General features: G+C 41.5%; 1 protein-coding gene across 4 annotated transcripts in view; it reads left to right on the forward strand.

Annotated features, from left to right (window-relative positions):
* Positions 1 to 2,848: 2,848 nt before the first annotated feature.
* LOC108929739 (gamma-aminobutyric acid receptor subunit gamma-2) overlaps positions 2,849 to 18,787 on the forward strand; it is a 28,269-nt gene continuing 12,330 nt past the window's right edge. For all 4 annotated transcript variants that reach the window (XM_018744474.2, XM_018744475.2, XM_018744476.2 and 1 more), the window contains exons 1-6: positions 2,849 to 3,712; positions 11,566 to 11,714; positions 13,094 to 13,161; positions 14,762 to 14,982; positions 15,684 to 15,766; positions 16,488 to 16,625. In XM_018744474.2, the coding sequence (XP_018599990.1) occupies positions 3,606 to 3,712; positions 11,566 to 11,714; positions 13,094 to 13,161; positions 14,762 to 14,982; positions 15,684 to 15,766; positions 16,488 to 16,625 (766 nt within the window). In that variant the 5' untranslated portion in view covers positions 2,849 to 3,605. The remainder of the gene's footprint in view (positions 3,713 to 11,565; positions 11,715 to 13,093; positions 13,162 to 14,761; positions 14,983 to 15,683; positions 15,767 to 16,487; positions 16,626 to 18,787) is intronic.

Below are 18,787 nucleotides of genomic sequence, written 5' to 3' on the forward strand. Positions count from 1 at the left end.
AAGAATCCCGAGTAAAATACATATTTCTTTTGAAATGAATTTGTATGGTTAGTTGCCTCAGATGAGTAAGCTCTTCTGGCATGGTACCACATGGTACCTTGTTTTGATGAAGCATGTATCTCTTTCAAGGAGAAGTCACTGCATTTAGTTTTCACACAGCATTGAGTTCCTTAGATTGAAAGACAGGTCAGAGCACTTAATGTGTGCAGAGACAATCGATATCCACAGTGATCTGAGAAGCTAAAGTATGACAGTAAGAACAATCAGCAGCTGTGATATAAGCTCAGTGAGTAAGGGAAATAGCCTAAGTGACCCGGGAATACATTGAGCCCTAAAAGCGTCCTTAATCTGATTTGTTATATCTTATTATTTTCTGTCAAATGTATATAGAACAGCTAAGTCCATTAAAGGAAACAGAGTGCACAAAATTCAAAGACATCAACTGGCAAAATGATTACTCAGTTCTGCAGTCATACTTAACCAAAAGCATTGTTGGCGTCAGGACAGACTAGTTTACTTATACAGCACAGATCAAATGTAACTCCATAATGGAAAATGTATTGATGGATTAAACAATATGAAAATAATGGGGACAAAATCCATGTGTTTATATCCCTGATTAAATGTTTGCACCCACTTCAGGTGCTTCTGTGTCTTGGATAACTTGATGTATGTACAACTCAACATTTCTCTCAGCGGTCAAAGCAGGTTGTCCTGCAAGAAACTGGTGGGTTTGCAGCAGGTTATTATGTAACATCCAGGTAAAAAAACCCAGTGATCTTAAACCACCTCCTGCTAGTTCCATATTGGTGTGAAGCTATTCACGAAACTGCAGCTGGCCCGCCAGCCGCTTTCAGACACTTGGGACATTTTTGCAATCAGTTTAGCTTCAATTTGCACAAAATATACTGGACTTGAGATCTTTCATATTAATATACACGCCACTGCAATCCAAGTCCAACAAATTATTTTCACTCTTAAAAGTCTATAACAGTAGGAATATCCTTTCTAGGCTAGTGTGAATCTTGCTGGTATTATTATAAGGACAAAGAGCATAGCCAACTGTAGAGCTGGAGAAAATTACTTCAAAATAAAGAAAAAAATTACAATTACCAGAAAGTAACATTCAATGAATCAGCAAACTCTGCAAAAGTTTATGGTGAATGAGAATTATATGAGTATACTGAACTTTGTTCAATCTGGTTCATTTATTTGGTTTAATTTAGTGTCATTACCATCACAACTATCATAATTTGCTTCTTCAAATCAAGGCTTTATTGCTGCGTGATTGTTACTAATGTTGGTGGAGAAATCACCCAAGGCGGATAAGGATTGTCTGTTAATCATAGGCGACAATTCTCAAAAATTACATTTTGCTAGAAATTGTTTTGATCAGAATTAAGATTCTAAAAGGGTTGTAATAATTGGATCTGTCATAGGCAGGGTTAGAGGGTATTGAGATAAGTGTGATAAATGCCCTCTGGGCCTTGAACTGGAGATCCTTGATTTACAGTACAATATTCAGTTCTGCCATGGCACCTTTTCACCCACTTTACAAGTAGCTAAAGCCCTCTGATGTGCATAGCTAGGGTTAGGAATGATTATTCATCATTTTTTGTTATTTTCCATGGCTTGTTGCTGACACGCAGACAAACACTGAATAAGCATTGCCTAGGCAGCAGGTACCATAGTGATTACAACTCTGGGCTTTTAATTTGAATGTCTGCATGTTGACTTTTACTGTTTCTGCAGTACTTGATCTAGGTTCTTTCTATGAATTAATACAGTAAGAATGCCCTGCTGTTCAGTTGGGTAAAACATTGCACAGTTATCTAACACTGAAAACTCACACACACACTGTCTGAAACCGCTGTTCCCAAGCGGGGTTGCGGATCCTAACCCGACAACACATGACACAAGGGGACACACCCAGGACGGGACGGACGCCAATCCGTCGCAAGGCACCCCAAGCAGGACTTGAACCCCAGACCCACCAGAGAGCAGGCACAGGCCAAACCTGCCACACTACCACACCCCGCACCCTGAAAACTGAAATTCCTGACAAAAATGTCAGGAATTTATAAAGCTATTTTATAAATCAGATCAAAGTCTCTGGCTGTTTGGTTATTCAGTCATTAGTGATGAACATTTCTTCAAATGCAGGGTCTCATTCATGACAGAGTCCATCCTGGAAACACGGGGTCTGAAGCAGGCTACACCTTGGGTAAAAGTCCATAGTCATCAGTCACAGCAATAATACTCTATATCACAAACTGAATAATATAGATTATTGAATTGCATAATTACATGTGGTGCTAACCCAGGAAGGAAATGCTGGTAATAACCAGGAGGTAGTGTAGTGGTTACAGCTTGTGGACAATCAAACAGCCCTGGTTTGAATCATTGTTCATGCTGTAGCACCCTCAGGCAAGGTGTTTACCCTGAATGGATACAGTAAATGATGTATAAATGAGCAAACAAGTGTATTTGACTATGAAAGTCCTAAACTGGGTGAAAAAAACGATAATAATGAAAAGAAGAAACCCTATTCCATACTGCCAGAAAACTATGTTCAGTAAGCTGGCTACTTTTTTGAAGAATCCAACTGTTGATGGCTTAGTTGCTCAGGAGCTTTTTAAGCCAGGTAAGAAGAGGGCGAAGAGTGTTCAGGTTGCCCACAGGAACAACAGGGCGAGGCGACGCCCTCCTTCGCTTCCAGGGGTTATGATGGACAGCAGCCTCTCGACCGGCTCTATCCATGGTGCTGAACGCAGAGCACCGCGGTTTTACACGGTTCGCGGCTCGCGGCTCGGCAGAAAGTCTCTAGAAAGCTGAGATCGCTGCGTCGCTTTGTGGGGCTTGGGGAAACCGCCCCCCTGGGGTGTGAGAGTCGGTGAGCGGAGCTCCACGTGTATTTTCCTCTGCCGGAGTTGTCCATCGCACAGGTGTTGGCATCAGCCGTCATACATGACAGAACAGCCACGAGGCTCAACCGTTAACTGTTAAGTCTCCAGCTCCACTCCGGGCATCTCCTTCAATTGTTGGCATATGGAGATCGTGTGGAATATACGTCCGAGGACTGTGCCGTTTTTTCTGCTGAAGAGGCCTGCTGTGAAAGGCCGTGTTGCTCTGTCATCGGTGGAACGTGTTTCGTAAGAGACACATTTTGAAGCAGTGAAGCGTCCAGACGGCGGAACACGGAGACGAGGCGCTCGCTCCCTTCTCGCGCCGCGCATGTGTTCATCCGTGATGAGGCAACGTGCATCGGCTCCTCTTTGACACCCCACAGTTAATCTTCATCTGTGCAACATCTCAGATGCACTGACAGGCCAGGGCTGCTCCGTTCACACGGTGCGTGCGCGTGCGTGCGTGCGTGCGTAAGTGCGTGTGTGTGCGTGTATTATTCGCACCGCTCCCGTATTTTCCTTCTCAAGATCGGGGAAGGCTCCGTTGATGTGGAGGATCCACAGGCGAACACCTCGGTGAGCCTCATCCGTGACACAACTGTGAGAGAACAACGTGCCGCGCGCGGAATTATGTGCGACGGCGCAGGCGGGGAGTGAGCGCGAGGCAGGGCAGGGGAGGCGAAGACGGACGCCACCACCATGCCTTCTTCTTCACACCGTGCGTTCCGCGGGAGCGCAGCGATGGAGAGGTCTGCTTCCTCCGTGAAGATCATCATGCTGGCTTTCCTGATCGCCAGTTTTCCGAGGTAAGGAGGACGTGTGTGTCTCAGACTGAGTGTGTGTGTGTGTGTGTGTGTGTGTGTGTGTGTATACACCGTGAAGGAAATTCCTTCACGGTTCCTGTTAATCATGGTGCTCGGGCTTTCCGAATCCCCGACACCGGCAGCCTCCCTCGTACGCGGAAACATGATGCTACGTTCGAGGCTCTCTTACTTGACTGGATGAGCGTCGTCCTGGTTCGTTCTCCGCCGGGTTTGGACCTCAGATACAGCTGGTCAGACTCCGAGAAAGATCCTCTGATCCAGGGCTTCGGGACACGACGAACTAAGTCCTCCGCTCGCATGAAATAATAACTGATCTTCGCTCGGCAGTAGCGGCAAGCCCTGCGATGTGTGATTCGTTGTGTGTTTCCTTTTCTCGCACCGTTTCCCTTTGCTTAACGGACAGCAGGGCCGCGTCGTGTGTTATGTTCTGGTGCTTTTTATGCTCACGTGTGAGAAGGAGCTCATGCATCGCTGTGCAAAAGCATAATTTCAATACTATTCAAATAATACACGCGTTCCGCTCGAAGAAGAAGCTGGTGAGGGAGGGTGGGGGACAATCGGTCCAAGTTTGCGCGGAACCGCGGTGCTTCGGCGCTGGAGCGCAGCGTTAGCGAAAGGCTCCGTGGGCACGGAAGGAAGCGCGCGCGCGCCGACACTAGGCGCTTCTTTGTGTTCACTTCACTTGTGTCCTCGCGCGAGCCGCGGAGGAGCCGGGCGCGCCGCACCTGCACGAGCGGCTATGAAAAATGTGCCTCGCGCTGGACTCGCCCCTGCGCTCCACGAGTGAGAAGAGTGCCGTGCGTGGACTTGTCCAGAAGATCATGATGCGGAGCCACAGAGAAGATGGTGTGCGTGTCCGTGTGTGTGTGTGTGTGTGTGTATGTGTGTGTGTGCTGTTGGCCTGTGAGCGGAGCCGGTGCTGTGTCTCCTCCAGGTGTGTGTCTGCCTTTGTGTGTACCTCCAGGGCGCACATTCCCAGTCCCCATCCTTTGCTTCTCCAGCAGTGTGTTTCCTTTTCTGTTTTCAGTGTGTAGAAAACTCGGAGAACAATAGTTGTGGCCTAGATGACAACCAGGCAGACAGCAACATGAAATGAAGTCATATTTCCATTAAATGATGTCCTTGTGAAAAATACTTGCCACTTCTTTGGCAGTGGAGTTTGACTAAAAGTGTATGCTGCTTTTGTATTGCAGACTATTATTATTATTATTATTATTATTAGTAGTAGTAGTAGTAGTAGTAGTAGGACTATTACTTCTTGTTGTTAGGATGACATTTGGATGGAATGCCCATTTTTAAATATGGGTCATTTTTTATACATTGTATTTTTCAGTTTTATTCTGCTAACACTTGAGTTGCAAAATGACAATTTTCAATAGTACGTCATGTTTATTCATTTCATGATCATTTCATTTTTCCATAGTTTTTGCACTGTTCGCAATATCCCACATTTATTCTTCCACCATGTTGGAAATACACATAGGCATTGCGTGGTAAAAACCATTTTGAGACCACTGAATGGACTGGACTTGCGTTTCAAGTGGATGCTTGCAGCGTGTGACTGTGTGTGTCGCTACCCTGCTTTCTCATCCAGGGTGTACCTGTGCCCTCTATCTCCAGAACAGGGTCTGGACCACTGTAGCCCTTGACTTGGAGAAGCAGTTAACCATGAGGAGTGAGTGAGTGAGTGAGTGAGTGAGTGAGTGAGTGAGTGAGAGGAAACACTGGCCTTGTTTGGTTGCCTTTTAATTGGTCTCCTTCGCAGACTTGCTCTTGTCCCTGTAACATCAACACAGTGGGTGCCTGAAATGCGGATACTTTCCAGTCTGTGGAGTGTGTGGGAAGGCACTGCTGTTCACCGAATTGGAGGCATTGCTTCAGAAAGAAAAATACACTTTAAACTTTGTGTTCCGTGCAAGTGAAGCAGGCTGTCAGAACTGGGTTCTGCATGCAAACACTGTAGCCACTTATATAAATCCATGGCTCTTAACTCAGTGTGTACAAAAGAATCCTCTTGTAGAGGACAAACCAAAACATTTAGCAATGCTTGATTTTCTCCACCAGATTTCTATTTTGCATGTTATGTATATTTATATATTCAGTGAATGTGGCTGGTTGTTTCTTTTTTTTCAGTGATTTGGTCAATTCTGCCTGGAATATCTCTCGACAAACACATTTGAAATTCTAATCTTGAATCTGGAGGCTTCTGGTTTTTGTCAGTACGATTCAGGAGACATTAACATGTGTTTTGGTCTGTGTTAAAGGAACCTGCAACAGTATGTGCCATTTTATTTCTATGAAATTAAAAGTAGGGCTCCATCCCTGTTGCCCACACTCCAGGATAAAAGTAACCCATTCTGGATCAGAATGAAACAAAATGCACTAAGGCTGCCGCACTGTCCAGTTCAGTGGATTATAGGAGTGAAGCTGCATGATGGGTTATGCGAGTTCTTACTTGCATGATGCTTTTAACCAAAGCTCTGGATCATAAAAACAATGACAATTCTTTAGTTATTTGTATAAACCATCTTTGAATGGTCCTGTAAAAACAGCAGAGGGAAATGATTTTGGACTAAAAACATTATGATAATGGGTTGAATCCAGTGATTCTTAGCTGAAAATAAATCTAGCATGAAATCTGACTTATATCATCCACTAGTTGGTTACTTTTAATCAAGGCTTTTTTAGACTGGATATTGAGTATCCCCCACTTCCAAAATATGTCAATCAAACATCACACTGTTTTGAAAAGAAATGGAAGGTAATTCAGACATGCACAGTAGACACAACATAGCCATACACACACTGTCTGAAACGCTTGTCCTATATGGGGTTGCGGGGAGCCAGAGCCTCACCCAGCAACAAAGGCGTAAGGCTCGAGGGGGAGGGGACACACCCAGGATGGGACACCAGTCTGTCGCAAGGCGCTCCAAGTGGGACTTGAACCCCAGACCCACCGGAGAGCAGGGCCCGGTCCAACCCACTGTGCCACCACGCCCCCCACCACACAAAACCACCCATTCCTTTTATATACATTTACATTTATTCATTTAGCAGACACACACACACATTTTCAGAACCGCTTGTCCCTTATGGGGTCACAGGGAACCGGAGCCTACCCGGCAACACAGGGCGTAAGGCTCGAGGGGGAGGGGACACACCCAGGATGGGACACCAGTCCGCCGCAAAGCACCCCAAGCGGGACTCAAACCCCAGACCCACCGAAGAGCAGGACTGCGGTCCAACCCACTGCGCCACCGCACCCCCTGCCATTTAGCAGACACTCTTCTCCAAAGCGACGTACATCTCATATATAGGAGCAATGCTTTTGACTGAGCTTGTCACATAAGTACTAAATCCTTCAAAACTGTTTTATGCTGTACATGAAGGTGGTGTAACTGAAAAGCATCTTTGTTTCATAATTGTTATTTCTACAGGCTAATTTGAATTTTAAAAATAAATATTGGAAATGTAATATTAACTAAAGAGGCCTCAGAGAAATCTGCACAAGCAGAATCTTTGATAGAGGAAAACTAATCAGAATACACGTTGTCTTCTTGGTAATTTATAGTAATTATTATTTTAAATTAATTATTTCTAGAATAGAATGCATATTGTTTAAGAACGTATCATTTCTCCAAACCCAGTGCACAGGGGCATATGTAGGCATTTTCATAGAGGCTGTTGTGCATTTCGAACAGAGGTGACAACGGGGCTCTCTTTTACAGCCATTATGAGACATGATCTTTGCATTTATGTGTACTGGACAGATTAAAGGCTGTCCTCTTCTCCAGGATTATATGGGTGGTCCACAGCAAATGACAGAAAAAAATGAATGGCCCATTCAAGTCTGTAAAGAACAACGTTTCTGCTTCACAAGAACTCTACAGATCGACCTGTCAGTCCTTGTTATTCTCAGTACAATTCAAAAGTTTAAATTTAACAAAGAAAGATCAAAATCTCTATAACTGACCCAACACAACATTTCCACAAAGGGACAGAAGAATGTTCTACTTGTGAATGACCCCCTAATATTACTCATCTCCTCAGTATAATTTTGAAATAAAACGTATAAAATATACAAGTACCTCTTCTGAAAATCCTTGCTGCAATAACATTTGATTACGTCAACACTCTAAAATGATTAAAAGTTTTTTTTTTTACATAGGAGATACTGAAAGATTTTTCTGGGTCAATATCATTAACATTTGTTTTCATTTTTGAAATGATTACTAATTAAAAAGGTCTGAAAGGTTTTCTCTACACAGGACTCTGGTTTGTTGTTTGCACTTTGGAGTGAGCAGCATTATGTTAGTTTTGCTAGTTATATTAATTTTTTACTTGAAAATTAAATATAGAGTGATCCTGTTTGGAAAACATTAATGAGTGGGAATTTCAAGCATGACAAATAAATACATAAATTGTGAAGTAACAGGGCAGTAATTTTCCACTTTGCAAACTGTGACACCTGAACTAGGTGGCATGGTGATGCAGCAGGTAGCAGTGCTGTCTCGCCTCACCTGGGCTCTTTGGGTACAGGTTTGAATCCAGCTTGGTCAGTGTGGAGTTTGCATGTGCACCAGCATCTGCATGGATTTCCTTCAACAGGCTAAAGATCTATGTTTCTGCTGGAATGGTGACTCTAAATTGCCTGTAGTGTGTGAAAGTGTGCATTTTTGGCTGCCTTGCAATGGCCTGGCATCCTGCCCAGGTTGTGTCCCCCTTCCTACTGCCCAATAATTCTGGGATAGGCTCCAGACTGCCACAACCCTGGCAAAGAAAAGCATTTACTGTGAGTGCAGTGTGAAACAGTCTGGGTTGTGGACACTAAGAAACTGCATAGCATTTCAGTGATTGAAATTCTATGTAAAGACAAGGAATTTAAAGTTTTTTTTTAATTTCTCATTTCCATTCAGCTATTTAGCTGAGCTTACTTTATAATATCCTATGAAATGTTAAACAGCGCACCTGTCTTGATCTCAAGGGCAATTTATCACACCTTCTTTCTTTGAAATATATTATTTTGACAGTCTTAACTAAAACTTAAGAATATTATTTGAAAAGTAAGATACTGGTATCTTTTTTACCATTCCATATCCCTTTATTGATAACCTGAGACTGAGGACACAGAGTTTAGGTTATTTACACTCTTTGTCCTCAGTGCTTAAATAGTGTGCTAAGCCCTAATGTGGGTAGATTTATTTAGAAGAGTTATTTTGTCGTTACTCCTGCTCCTGTTGCAGACCTGTTTCATTGCACTGTATACCAGGAGTCTGGTTGCACCAAAAGCAAAGCAGCCCGTACTTAAATTAGTAAAACAGAGTTAACAAACACTGGGCAGATTAAATAGGACCCTTAATCTGCTGTTTTGACTTTTGCAGTTCTGAGTCCTGACTTTAACTACCGTAATCCATGGTTTTATTTTTTGAATAGCCTAATTTAACTGGAAATGCTTTAATTAGGTGGGATTAAAGGTTTGGGAGGGCTATAGTTCATAGTTTATAGTTCATGTCTTGCCACGCTATTTACCCACTGGATTAATCCAGTTTTTGGTTTATGTCTGGATTTATTTGGCAGATTCAGTATACTTGCTAAGAATATGGAGACTCATGTGAACTCAGTGGGGGGTTAAGGTAACTACTTCCACACATAAAGTTGTGTTTTCCACACACAGCCCATTGATAAGCAATAAATCAGCTTCTGCGGAAGGTAATGGGTGACATCAAGAATTAAAATGCTTAAAATTCAAAGGGCTATGCTTTCAAAAAAAGGAAAAAAAATCATAATACTCAAGTGAAATATCACTGACAATTGCTATACTATATTTGAATGGTGAACGAAAGATTAAAGCATTTCTGCACAGAGAAAAACCTTGATGAGACTGATAGTGCAACTGCTTTCATATGTACTGTTCCTCTATTCTATTATCATATTCATTGGATGCCCTGAAACTATGTAAATGATTTTAATATGATTTACACTGACTTCATTGTTGACACAATTAAACTGATGCCAACACATTGAAACCTGAAATAAAACTGAGCAGAAGAAATATATTTCATTTTTTTCTTCCACTCTTCACTGCGATGACTACCTGTGAGGTACAATTTGTTTACATTGGACAACCTACTTTATGCATCTAGTTTGTCTCTGAACAGCCCTGCAGTTTTGCTTATGCTTTACAAGTGTTTAATTATTGTAAACAGGCTTGAATAGATGTGGAAGTCCTGACGAGGTTAAATATCTGGTTGGTTTTCCAATTTTATGTGTCTGTGGCTTCGTAAGTTGAAATGTATATTGCAAATATCATTATCGAATCATTATTTTAAATTAAAGTCAGGCTCAGTCGGCAACACGTAGGAGTAAATTGGTCTGAGAAATTTTGCCACATGCTCACGTAATAAAGAGCCGGGATATTAAAATGTAAAGTGATCCACCCTCTTGTGGGTATAACCCCCATCCAGGGCCACATGTTTCAATAAAAAATGTAATATCTGTGCACTACAGAATTTAATGTGCCTTCTGTTACCAAATTAGTCTGTGAAAATGACTTCAGGTCTGCTTGTGTGTTGTATCAGGCATGCCCTGGGGTACCTATTAGGCCTGCTCAACATTGCTAGTGCCTGTGCAGGACTATCTAGAAAGTCAACATCTGATGTACATTTGAACGACAGAGGTGTAATGAATAACACATATGTTTCCCAAAACTATATACATAGTGTACATATAAAAATGAAAGTTTAAAACCATTGTCCAAAATCAATGCAACTCATTCCCTTAATCATAAAATACATTATTTCCTGGGAGGCCTGGCTCAGAATTTACACCAGCAATTCCCAGAAGAATCTCATCTTCCTAATATTTGCACAGCAAATGCCAAAGTTATATTTATTCTTTATTGTTCTTTTCATGGAGGGGGTGCGGTGGAGCAGTGGGTTGGGCCACAGTCCTGCTCTCCAGTGGGTCTGGGGCTCGAGTCCCGCTTGGGGTGCCTTGCAACGGACTGGCGTCCCGTCCTGGGTGTGTCCCCTCCCCCTCTGGCCTTACGCCCTGTGTTACCGGGTAGGCTCCGGTTCCCCGCGACCCCGTGTGGGACAAGCGGTTCTGAAAATGTGTGTGTGTGTGTGTGTGTGTGTGTGTTCTTTTCATTATGGCATGAGGCATTTTCCATACATGCTGTGTGGCATTGTGGGTATGCTTAAATGTTAAAATAATTTCCCAGCAATTCCTGCCAATTCTTACTAATAATAGTCGAGATATCATTCAGATTTCATGGACGTTATCAATTAATCATAACTGTTCAGATTCAGTAAAACTACGATTAAACAGCACAATAAAGTATTTTATGTCTTTACTGTACCACTAATTTATTTTATTACCCTGTATCCCATGTTCATTTATGTCACAAATTTTAGAAGAACCACACTTCAAATGATAAAAATGCCTTGACTGGCTTGTAATATTACAATTAGCAACTTAGTACATGCAAGACAAGTATTAATATATACATTTTCTACATTTTATAAATATGAATTTATGAAAAACTATATGAATCATATTGCAGTTATTAATGAGGATAAATTAAACTGAAATCCAAGTCCCAGGTATTCAGCAACAAGGGCAAACTATATTAAGAAATGAAACAGCAATGCACACCAGAGGAGATGAAACAGAAAATTGTTGCCTAACATTAAAAAACAAGAATATTACTATAAGTCAGTGTGGCTCTGTCATCGCAGAGAAGAATGCCTTAAGTTGGATGTGATCTTTATTAATTTAACCATTTCATTTGGTCAGTTCCTGAAACATTTGTTCATATGCCTTTTTCTCATCAGCTCACTGCAAACTGAAAATGATGATGAAGAAGATTTAGTTTCCAACAAAACATGGGTACTGACCCCCAAAGTGTACGAAAGTGATGTGACTCACATTCTAAATGGCCTGCTGCAGGGATATGACAATAAACTCCGGCCAGACATAGGAGGTAAGGCTATGTCTACTGCACTCTTCACCCTCTAATAACATCTGTACAAAAATGGCAAAAACAACAAAAAAAAAAAAAAGATTTAATTATTATATTTTATTATTTTTGCCATATATCTCATTTGTTTTTTCTGTGTTATTTTACTTGTTATTGATTCCTTTGTGCCATCTGTTTAACAGTGAATATTCAGTTTCTGTAGGATGTGCATTACCAGCCAGTTTCTGTATGAATAACACTAAATTTCGAATGAATAACACTAAAACTTGTGTTGAAAAATAGAGACTGATGGGGAAGCATTTTGTTTTCATTCTGTTTCCTATACATTCTTACTGTAAAAACTAAGCAAATATTTTTTTCTGCTGTTTTGTGTCAGAATGGGTGTCAGAATGTCAAACAAGTTCAAAAGAAATTTCTATTTCTTTATTTGTTAAGGCTAAGAGGTTAGTTTTCCCAAAGCTATTTCAGCCATGCCTTAGTTGAAAGACCATTTCATTTTCCTTATCTTTTTTAATGTAAATCATGTGACAAAAATGATAACAGAAGCTGTCAATCATTAAATTTTTCTGCTTTTTAGGCAGCAAAAAAGGAAATATCATGAGCCAGATATGTACTGGGAAGAAAAAAAAGGATCTGAAATAACATGGGAGTATTTCCAGCATAAATGAAGGGCTTATTTAAACTCTGAAGTTACAATAGCAGCTATATAAAAATAACTTAAGAGTAAGGTTAATTTGCATTCAGGGCAGTCTATTGAAAGCCAGCACATCCAAGTGTGTTTCATTCTTAACACAAAGCATGCTCATTAAACACAGACTCACTATTCTTTGAAGTTAACATTGTTTAATTATTCAGAACATTATGCAATGAAATTGAATGGAAATCGGCCGTTTGCTCTCCTCCTTCTTTCTCTGCCATGAAGCTCAGAAAGTGAAGGCATGACTGCAGCAGCCTTTAAAAGGCAGCTTATTTTGGATGTTAACCCGCCACCCTGGCCTCTGTGTGGTAGGTATATAGGGAGATCAGAAGGTGTTCCTGAACATGCTGACAAAGGTGACGGTGCAGAGGGTCCTCCTTTTCAGGAGCATTCATCACGTCAGACACTTAATGAAAAACTGAGTGGGAGTGATGCGGCAGACATAACAAAGCATCACTCTGTGTGAAAGGGGGCTGCTGGTTACCATGCTGTTCTTACTATGTCATCCTTTTACTGAGGTCCTAAAGATGAGCACTCACAGCATTACACCATTAAACTAATTGTAACCACATTTCCCATAACAACACGGTGGGCAAAGCTAGTTGCTAAATTTCCGTAGACCAAAGCAAGATAAGGCACAACCACCAAACATCTGATCTGCTTCTGTCCCTGTTTCTTTTTTCAGTAAAACCAACTGTAATCCACACTGACATGTTTGTAAACAGCATTGGCCCAGTAAATGCTATTAATATGGTAAGTATACCCCTTCTGAAAATGACAATAAATGATACTTGACTATGTAATTAGACTGCCATTATTTTTATCCGCACCATTCAGAGTTGGGAATGGTTTCATCACTCTTACATTGCATTTCAGTTGTTCAAATTTAATCTAATGCAGCAAAACAAGGGTAGAAGCTAGTAGCAGAAAGGAGGTATGAAAGACGTACAAGGCTAAAGAAGTGTTAGGACTATATATGGGACATCTGTGAAAGCCAAAAAAGTAATTATTGTCGAAACACACACACACACACACATTTTCAGAACCGCTTGTCCCATACGGGGTCACGGGGAACCGGAGCCTACCCGGCAACACAGGGCGTAAGGCCGGAGGGGGAGGGGACACACCCAGGACGGGACGCCAGTCCGTCGCAAGGTACCCCAAGCGGGACTCGAACCCCAGACCCACCGGACAGCAGGACTGCAGCCCAACCCACTGCGCCACCGCACCCCCATTGTCGAAACAGCTGGTTCCATTTCTTTTCCTGCTATTGTAGCCCTTCAAATGAATGCACATGTACAATGTATTGCACCGGAGGCGTTGCCTGAATGATAATCTTCTTGATCTGGGGACGAGCGGCTCTCTATTTCGGGACACAAGACGGCAGCTCTGTTAGCCTGTGCAAACAGCACTAGAAATAGCAAAATAAGCCGAGAGCAGCCTCAAGAAGATCTGTCACGATCAACCTCCTTCACCAGCTGCCCTCAAAAGGTGCAGACGATATGATTCATTTCACTGGGTGCAAAGGTTAAGGCACGGGGAAGTCAGACTTTACTGGCATTATCTCCGGGGGTATGGAACAGCCGTGTCAGTCCTATCACTGCTAATCACCAATAGCGGCTGTCACTTTGTACAGCTGGTCGCATGGATTTCAAAGCGTGCTCTTGTGGCGCTGCTTGTCATGGCTTATCTGCCGCAGAGATTTTGAAGGCAGCCGTTGATGGTGCAACTTGTCTTGGTGTGCAAAGTGCTGAGCCCATGTGCCGTTCAAACCATGGTAACAAGGTGAGGCGTCCACACCTGTCCTGCGCTGGTCTTCGAGTCAACCCGCGTGCTGAGACGCTGGACATAACCAATTAAAACTGGGTTTCTTGAGATAGATGAGCCTTGGGTTCTTGGATCAGCAATTAGTGCTTGTTTGGATCTATCTGTTCATCCCCACCAAAAGACCTGATGAGCCAGAGATATTCAGTATTAGAAAATATCTATTTAGCTATTGAAGTTTTTCCCTTCAGAATGACTTTTTAAACATTACCGATGAGTGTGGCAAATATGTGGAGCTTTCGTTCCTCCGCTTGTGCACAGAAAACAGTTGGTTTGGGAATTTAATCTCAGCTCTACTTTGGCCAAAGTGAAAAAAGCTTCAGTGGCAATGAATGCCACAATCTGCCATCTAATAAGCCAGACCATATTTTTAGTTAATGCATGGCATTTCGGTTTGTCATAGGGCTCAGCTTGAAGAAATGAGACTTTTTTTTTTTTTAAACTTTACTTTAAAGCTTTTATCACTGAACCAAAAAAAATTCTGCTTGGGTCCAGTATAATAACACACTCTTCTTTATGTTCCAAATAGGAGTACACAATTGACATATTCTTTGCTCAGACGTGGTACGACCGGCGATTGAAATTCAACAGTACCATGAAAGTGCTACGACTCAACAGCAACATGGTGGGAAAGATCTGGATCCCAGACACTTTTTTCCGTAATTCTAAGAAGGCCGATGCCCACTGGATCACCACGCCCAATCGCATGCTAAGAATCTGGAATGATGGAAGGATACTCTACACGCTTCGGTAAATTTTGGATATTTGTCTGTGTATTTCGGTTAGTTCCGTCCAAAGTGCCGTACTGGAAATATGGTTAATTTTGTATGAAGTCATGTCATATTTCATTTGGTTTCTTCGCTATTGATCAACAAAGTGTTTCACCGATCCTGAAGTACACTGTGTTATGGCACTGAATGGAGATGAAAACATTTATTCATTTAACTGGTGCTTTTCTCCAAAGCAACTGATAATGTTAAAGTACTTACAACTATTTATCCATCTGGGTATTTACTGGAGCAATTTTAGGGTAAGAACCTTGCTCAGGGGGGCTACAGGTGGAGGTAGAGTCCAAAGGCAGCAGCTCCATCTACTATGCTACCAGCTGTCCTGAATGCTGTACTCTGTCTGGACTCTTAAGTTTCAGTTGTACCAGCAGTGACGGTAAATAGTGTGGTAAATACTCATTGGAAATTGGGCTTATTGTGCCAGTGATTAATGTCAGGGTTAATAATTACAAGACTAATGGCCATCATTACTCCGTCAAGTATTTTCCTATTTCAGCCACAGTGAGTGTGACTAATTTGCCTGACTTTCCCTTAGCGTTGCTTGCGTCACTCCAGATATAGGGATCTGTGTTGATGATACATTAGCCTGGGAGTGGAAGCCGCTGCCCAGGGAGGCAGAGTACAGACTGATGCGGTCTCTCTCTCGGGCTCTGTCCTTTGTAGATTGACCATCGATGCGGAGTGCCAGCTTAAACTGAACAACTTTCCAATGGATGAACATTCCTGTCCCCTGGAGTTTTCAAGCTGTAAGTCTGGCCATATGCTCACTTTCACATCTCATGCCCAGTTTCACTGCATGGTAAGCCATCAGTGAGCTGTATATCCCTTTCATTTATAGTATATGTCAGCATAATACATTAAGTGCTTTACTGTCATAGTGCAGAAAATATATATTATGTTACTTACTTGCTGTATCAGCAAGAATACATTCTGAACAACAAGCCAGGAACTAAGAAATATATTCTTTTTGTAAAGGTAGATTGTAATGACACCTTGGATGGGTAATCTCTGTACTCATTACATGTTATGGATTTGCAAGCTGTTTAGACACACAAAAGTATGGTAATTATTTTTGATGAGATTATCTAAATGTGTCAAGTTATGCAGAATTAAAGCATATTTGTCTGAATTTCAGAGCACATAGTTGTAATCTGTAATGGTTTGTGTTCAATACACCTTGTTGATACAATTATGAAAAACACATTCAGAAATTAGGCTGAGATAAGTAAAGCCGCCTGGTGAAGTCATGTACAATAAGCAAGCTACATAACAGATAAGACAATATAGTTGAAATGAATCGCTGTACTGTGCTGTTACAGTACATTTGGAAAAGGTACTCAGTCTGAACTAGTTGGATAAAGATTCAATTCCGTTAAAATACCTGTGGACAGTGAGAACAGCTGTCAAACGTTTGACCTGTACTCTGGCCTCTTCTTACCATGCTCCCCCTCTCCCCGTCCCACTCAGATGGGTATCCCAAGGAGGAGATTGTGTACAAGTGGAAGAGGAGCTCTGTCGAGGTGGGAGATACACGCTCGTGGAGGCTCTACCAGTTCTCCTTTGTGGGCCTTAGGAACACCACTGAGGTTGTGAAGACTGTTTCAGGTACATTGTGTCACTGATTTACTGTGATCATTCAAAAATTTTTATTTCACAAGTACTGGGAGATTATTTAGACTTTTCGTGATGAACATTCAGAGTAATTAAAACAGTGCAAATTGTTTCGGTTGAATTAAATCTACTGGCATAGTAGCTTGAGTTGTTACCTTGCAGCTGACTGATACAGGTTTGATTTCTACCTACTGTCATAGTATCTTTGATCAAGATACTAACCCTGAATTAATACAGTGAAAATTACCGAGCTGTGCAAATGGGTAAATCACTGTAAGTGGATTAGTATACAAATCTAACACTGTAACAATGTTGTTTTGGTTAATAGCATGACCTATGAATAAATAATAACAAACAATAACACTGAAGGCCAAATATTGCATTTGTCAGGTCAGGAGGAATTTCAGTGTCATTAAAAGGGTGTTTTCTCAGATATTTGTGAGTGTGTTTTGTTTCAGTATATCTGTAGGAGACATTTGCAAATTCCCACAGGGATAGTGAAATTTTGAAATTTGCATTGCCTGAACATCCCCAAAAAATGCCTTGTTAATGTTAAAGTCAGCATATAAACAAGTGCATTTTTTTTTTATATTTTATTTTTGAGTCTCACTCTGACACAAGTGATTTATTGCATTAAACTGGGGGTCACTGTAAAATTCCTATCAACAACATTGTAGGGAGTGTGCATCTGCGAGTGTTAGTGTGGTGTATGATGCGTATTGTTTGTGAGTCAATGTGTACCCCTGGGGGGGGTGCGGTGGCGCAGTGGGTTGGGCCACAGTCCTGCTCTCCGGTGGGTCTGGGGTTCGAGTCTCGCTTGGGGTGCCTTGCAACAGACTGGCGTCCCGTCCTGGGTGTGTCCCCTCCCCCTCCGGCCTTACGCCCTGCGTTACCGGGTAGGCTCCAGTTCCCCGCGACCCTGTATGGGACAAGCGGTTCTGAAAATGTGTGTGTGTACCCCTGCCCTGAATTCAGCCTGCTGGATGTGGCCTTCATGCCTTTGCACCAGACAATTTAATTTATGAACAAGTCCTGATGTAAATTATTGTTGAAAGGGAGAAAGACCCATAAAATACAGATTCCTCAAACATTTATTTCACTAATAGGTTTAGACGATCTACAGAAGAAATATTACAGGTCACCATAACAAATAAGATGAGCATCCTCTCAAACTTATACAGAAAGTGCAGATAGTTAAGAAGGATTTGGAGTTCATTTACTTTGTCCCCTTAAATGATTATTGATTGAAGAAAAGGGTGTTCTTGGCCATAGACCAAGGAGCTTGTAGCAAAATCTTATTTCCTTGCTAAAGATTAACAAAAAACATTCGACATTCAAGAATGAATCCTCATTAGCTCCTTCCAGAATTTCCATGGTGCTTATTAAAGCTCGCTCTGGAATTAGAGGCTCAGATTAAAGATATATTAAAAGGTGCTCAAGTATTTTGGTGGGCATATGGAATTCTACGATCAGCAGTCAAAAAAATATGAAGATTAAACGTTCATTATTCATCAGTGGCCTAAAAACTTGAAAAGTTACGCAATGTAGATTCTTACTCTTATCATTACATTAACTTTGAAGTGTCAGAATGCTATGTGATTATTGCTGGAACCCTGCTGAATATCAGTGGCACTAAGAGCCCTGGCCTAGAAATGCAACATTCGCAACATGTATAGAGGGAAGGTGCTGTACAGCTGAGCCCATGATGTGTTCAAGAGGAAATCTTGGATGTTCTTGCAACAAATTTCAAAAAGCTTGTCAACAGAAAGTAGGACTAATGCTCATAAAATTTAGTTTCACTTTGTGTGGCATTTAAAACAGTAAAATACATAAAGGGTGGAAACAAAAAGGTGTGATAAGGTTTGCATTGGGTGTTTCTTTCCAGTGGGTTTTTTATACACTTGTCTACACCAAGCAAGATATACTTTTGTCCAAATAAGGATGCTCCATATTTTGCATTTTACCCACCTTATGAAATCTTATGTTAATATTTTGAAAAAATATTCCAACACTGTAGAATAAAGATCAAAAGCATGGCACAGTAATAACTTACATTTTAACAGCATTTTTCCATGTCAAAGACAAAGATAAGCTGCTGGGACTTGATTTAATATCATATGACAAATCTTTTAAATTTAATATCTACCTTTGAATCT

Source organism: Scleropages formosus, chromosome 13 (genome assembly GCF_900964775.1).
Source record: "Scleropages formosus chromosome 13, fSclFor1.1, whole genome shotgun sequence".
Taxonomy (NCBI): Eukaryota; Metazoa; Chordata; class Actinopteri; order Osteoglossiformes; family Osteoglossidae; genus Scleropages; species Scleropages formosus.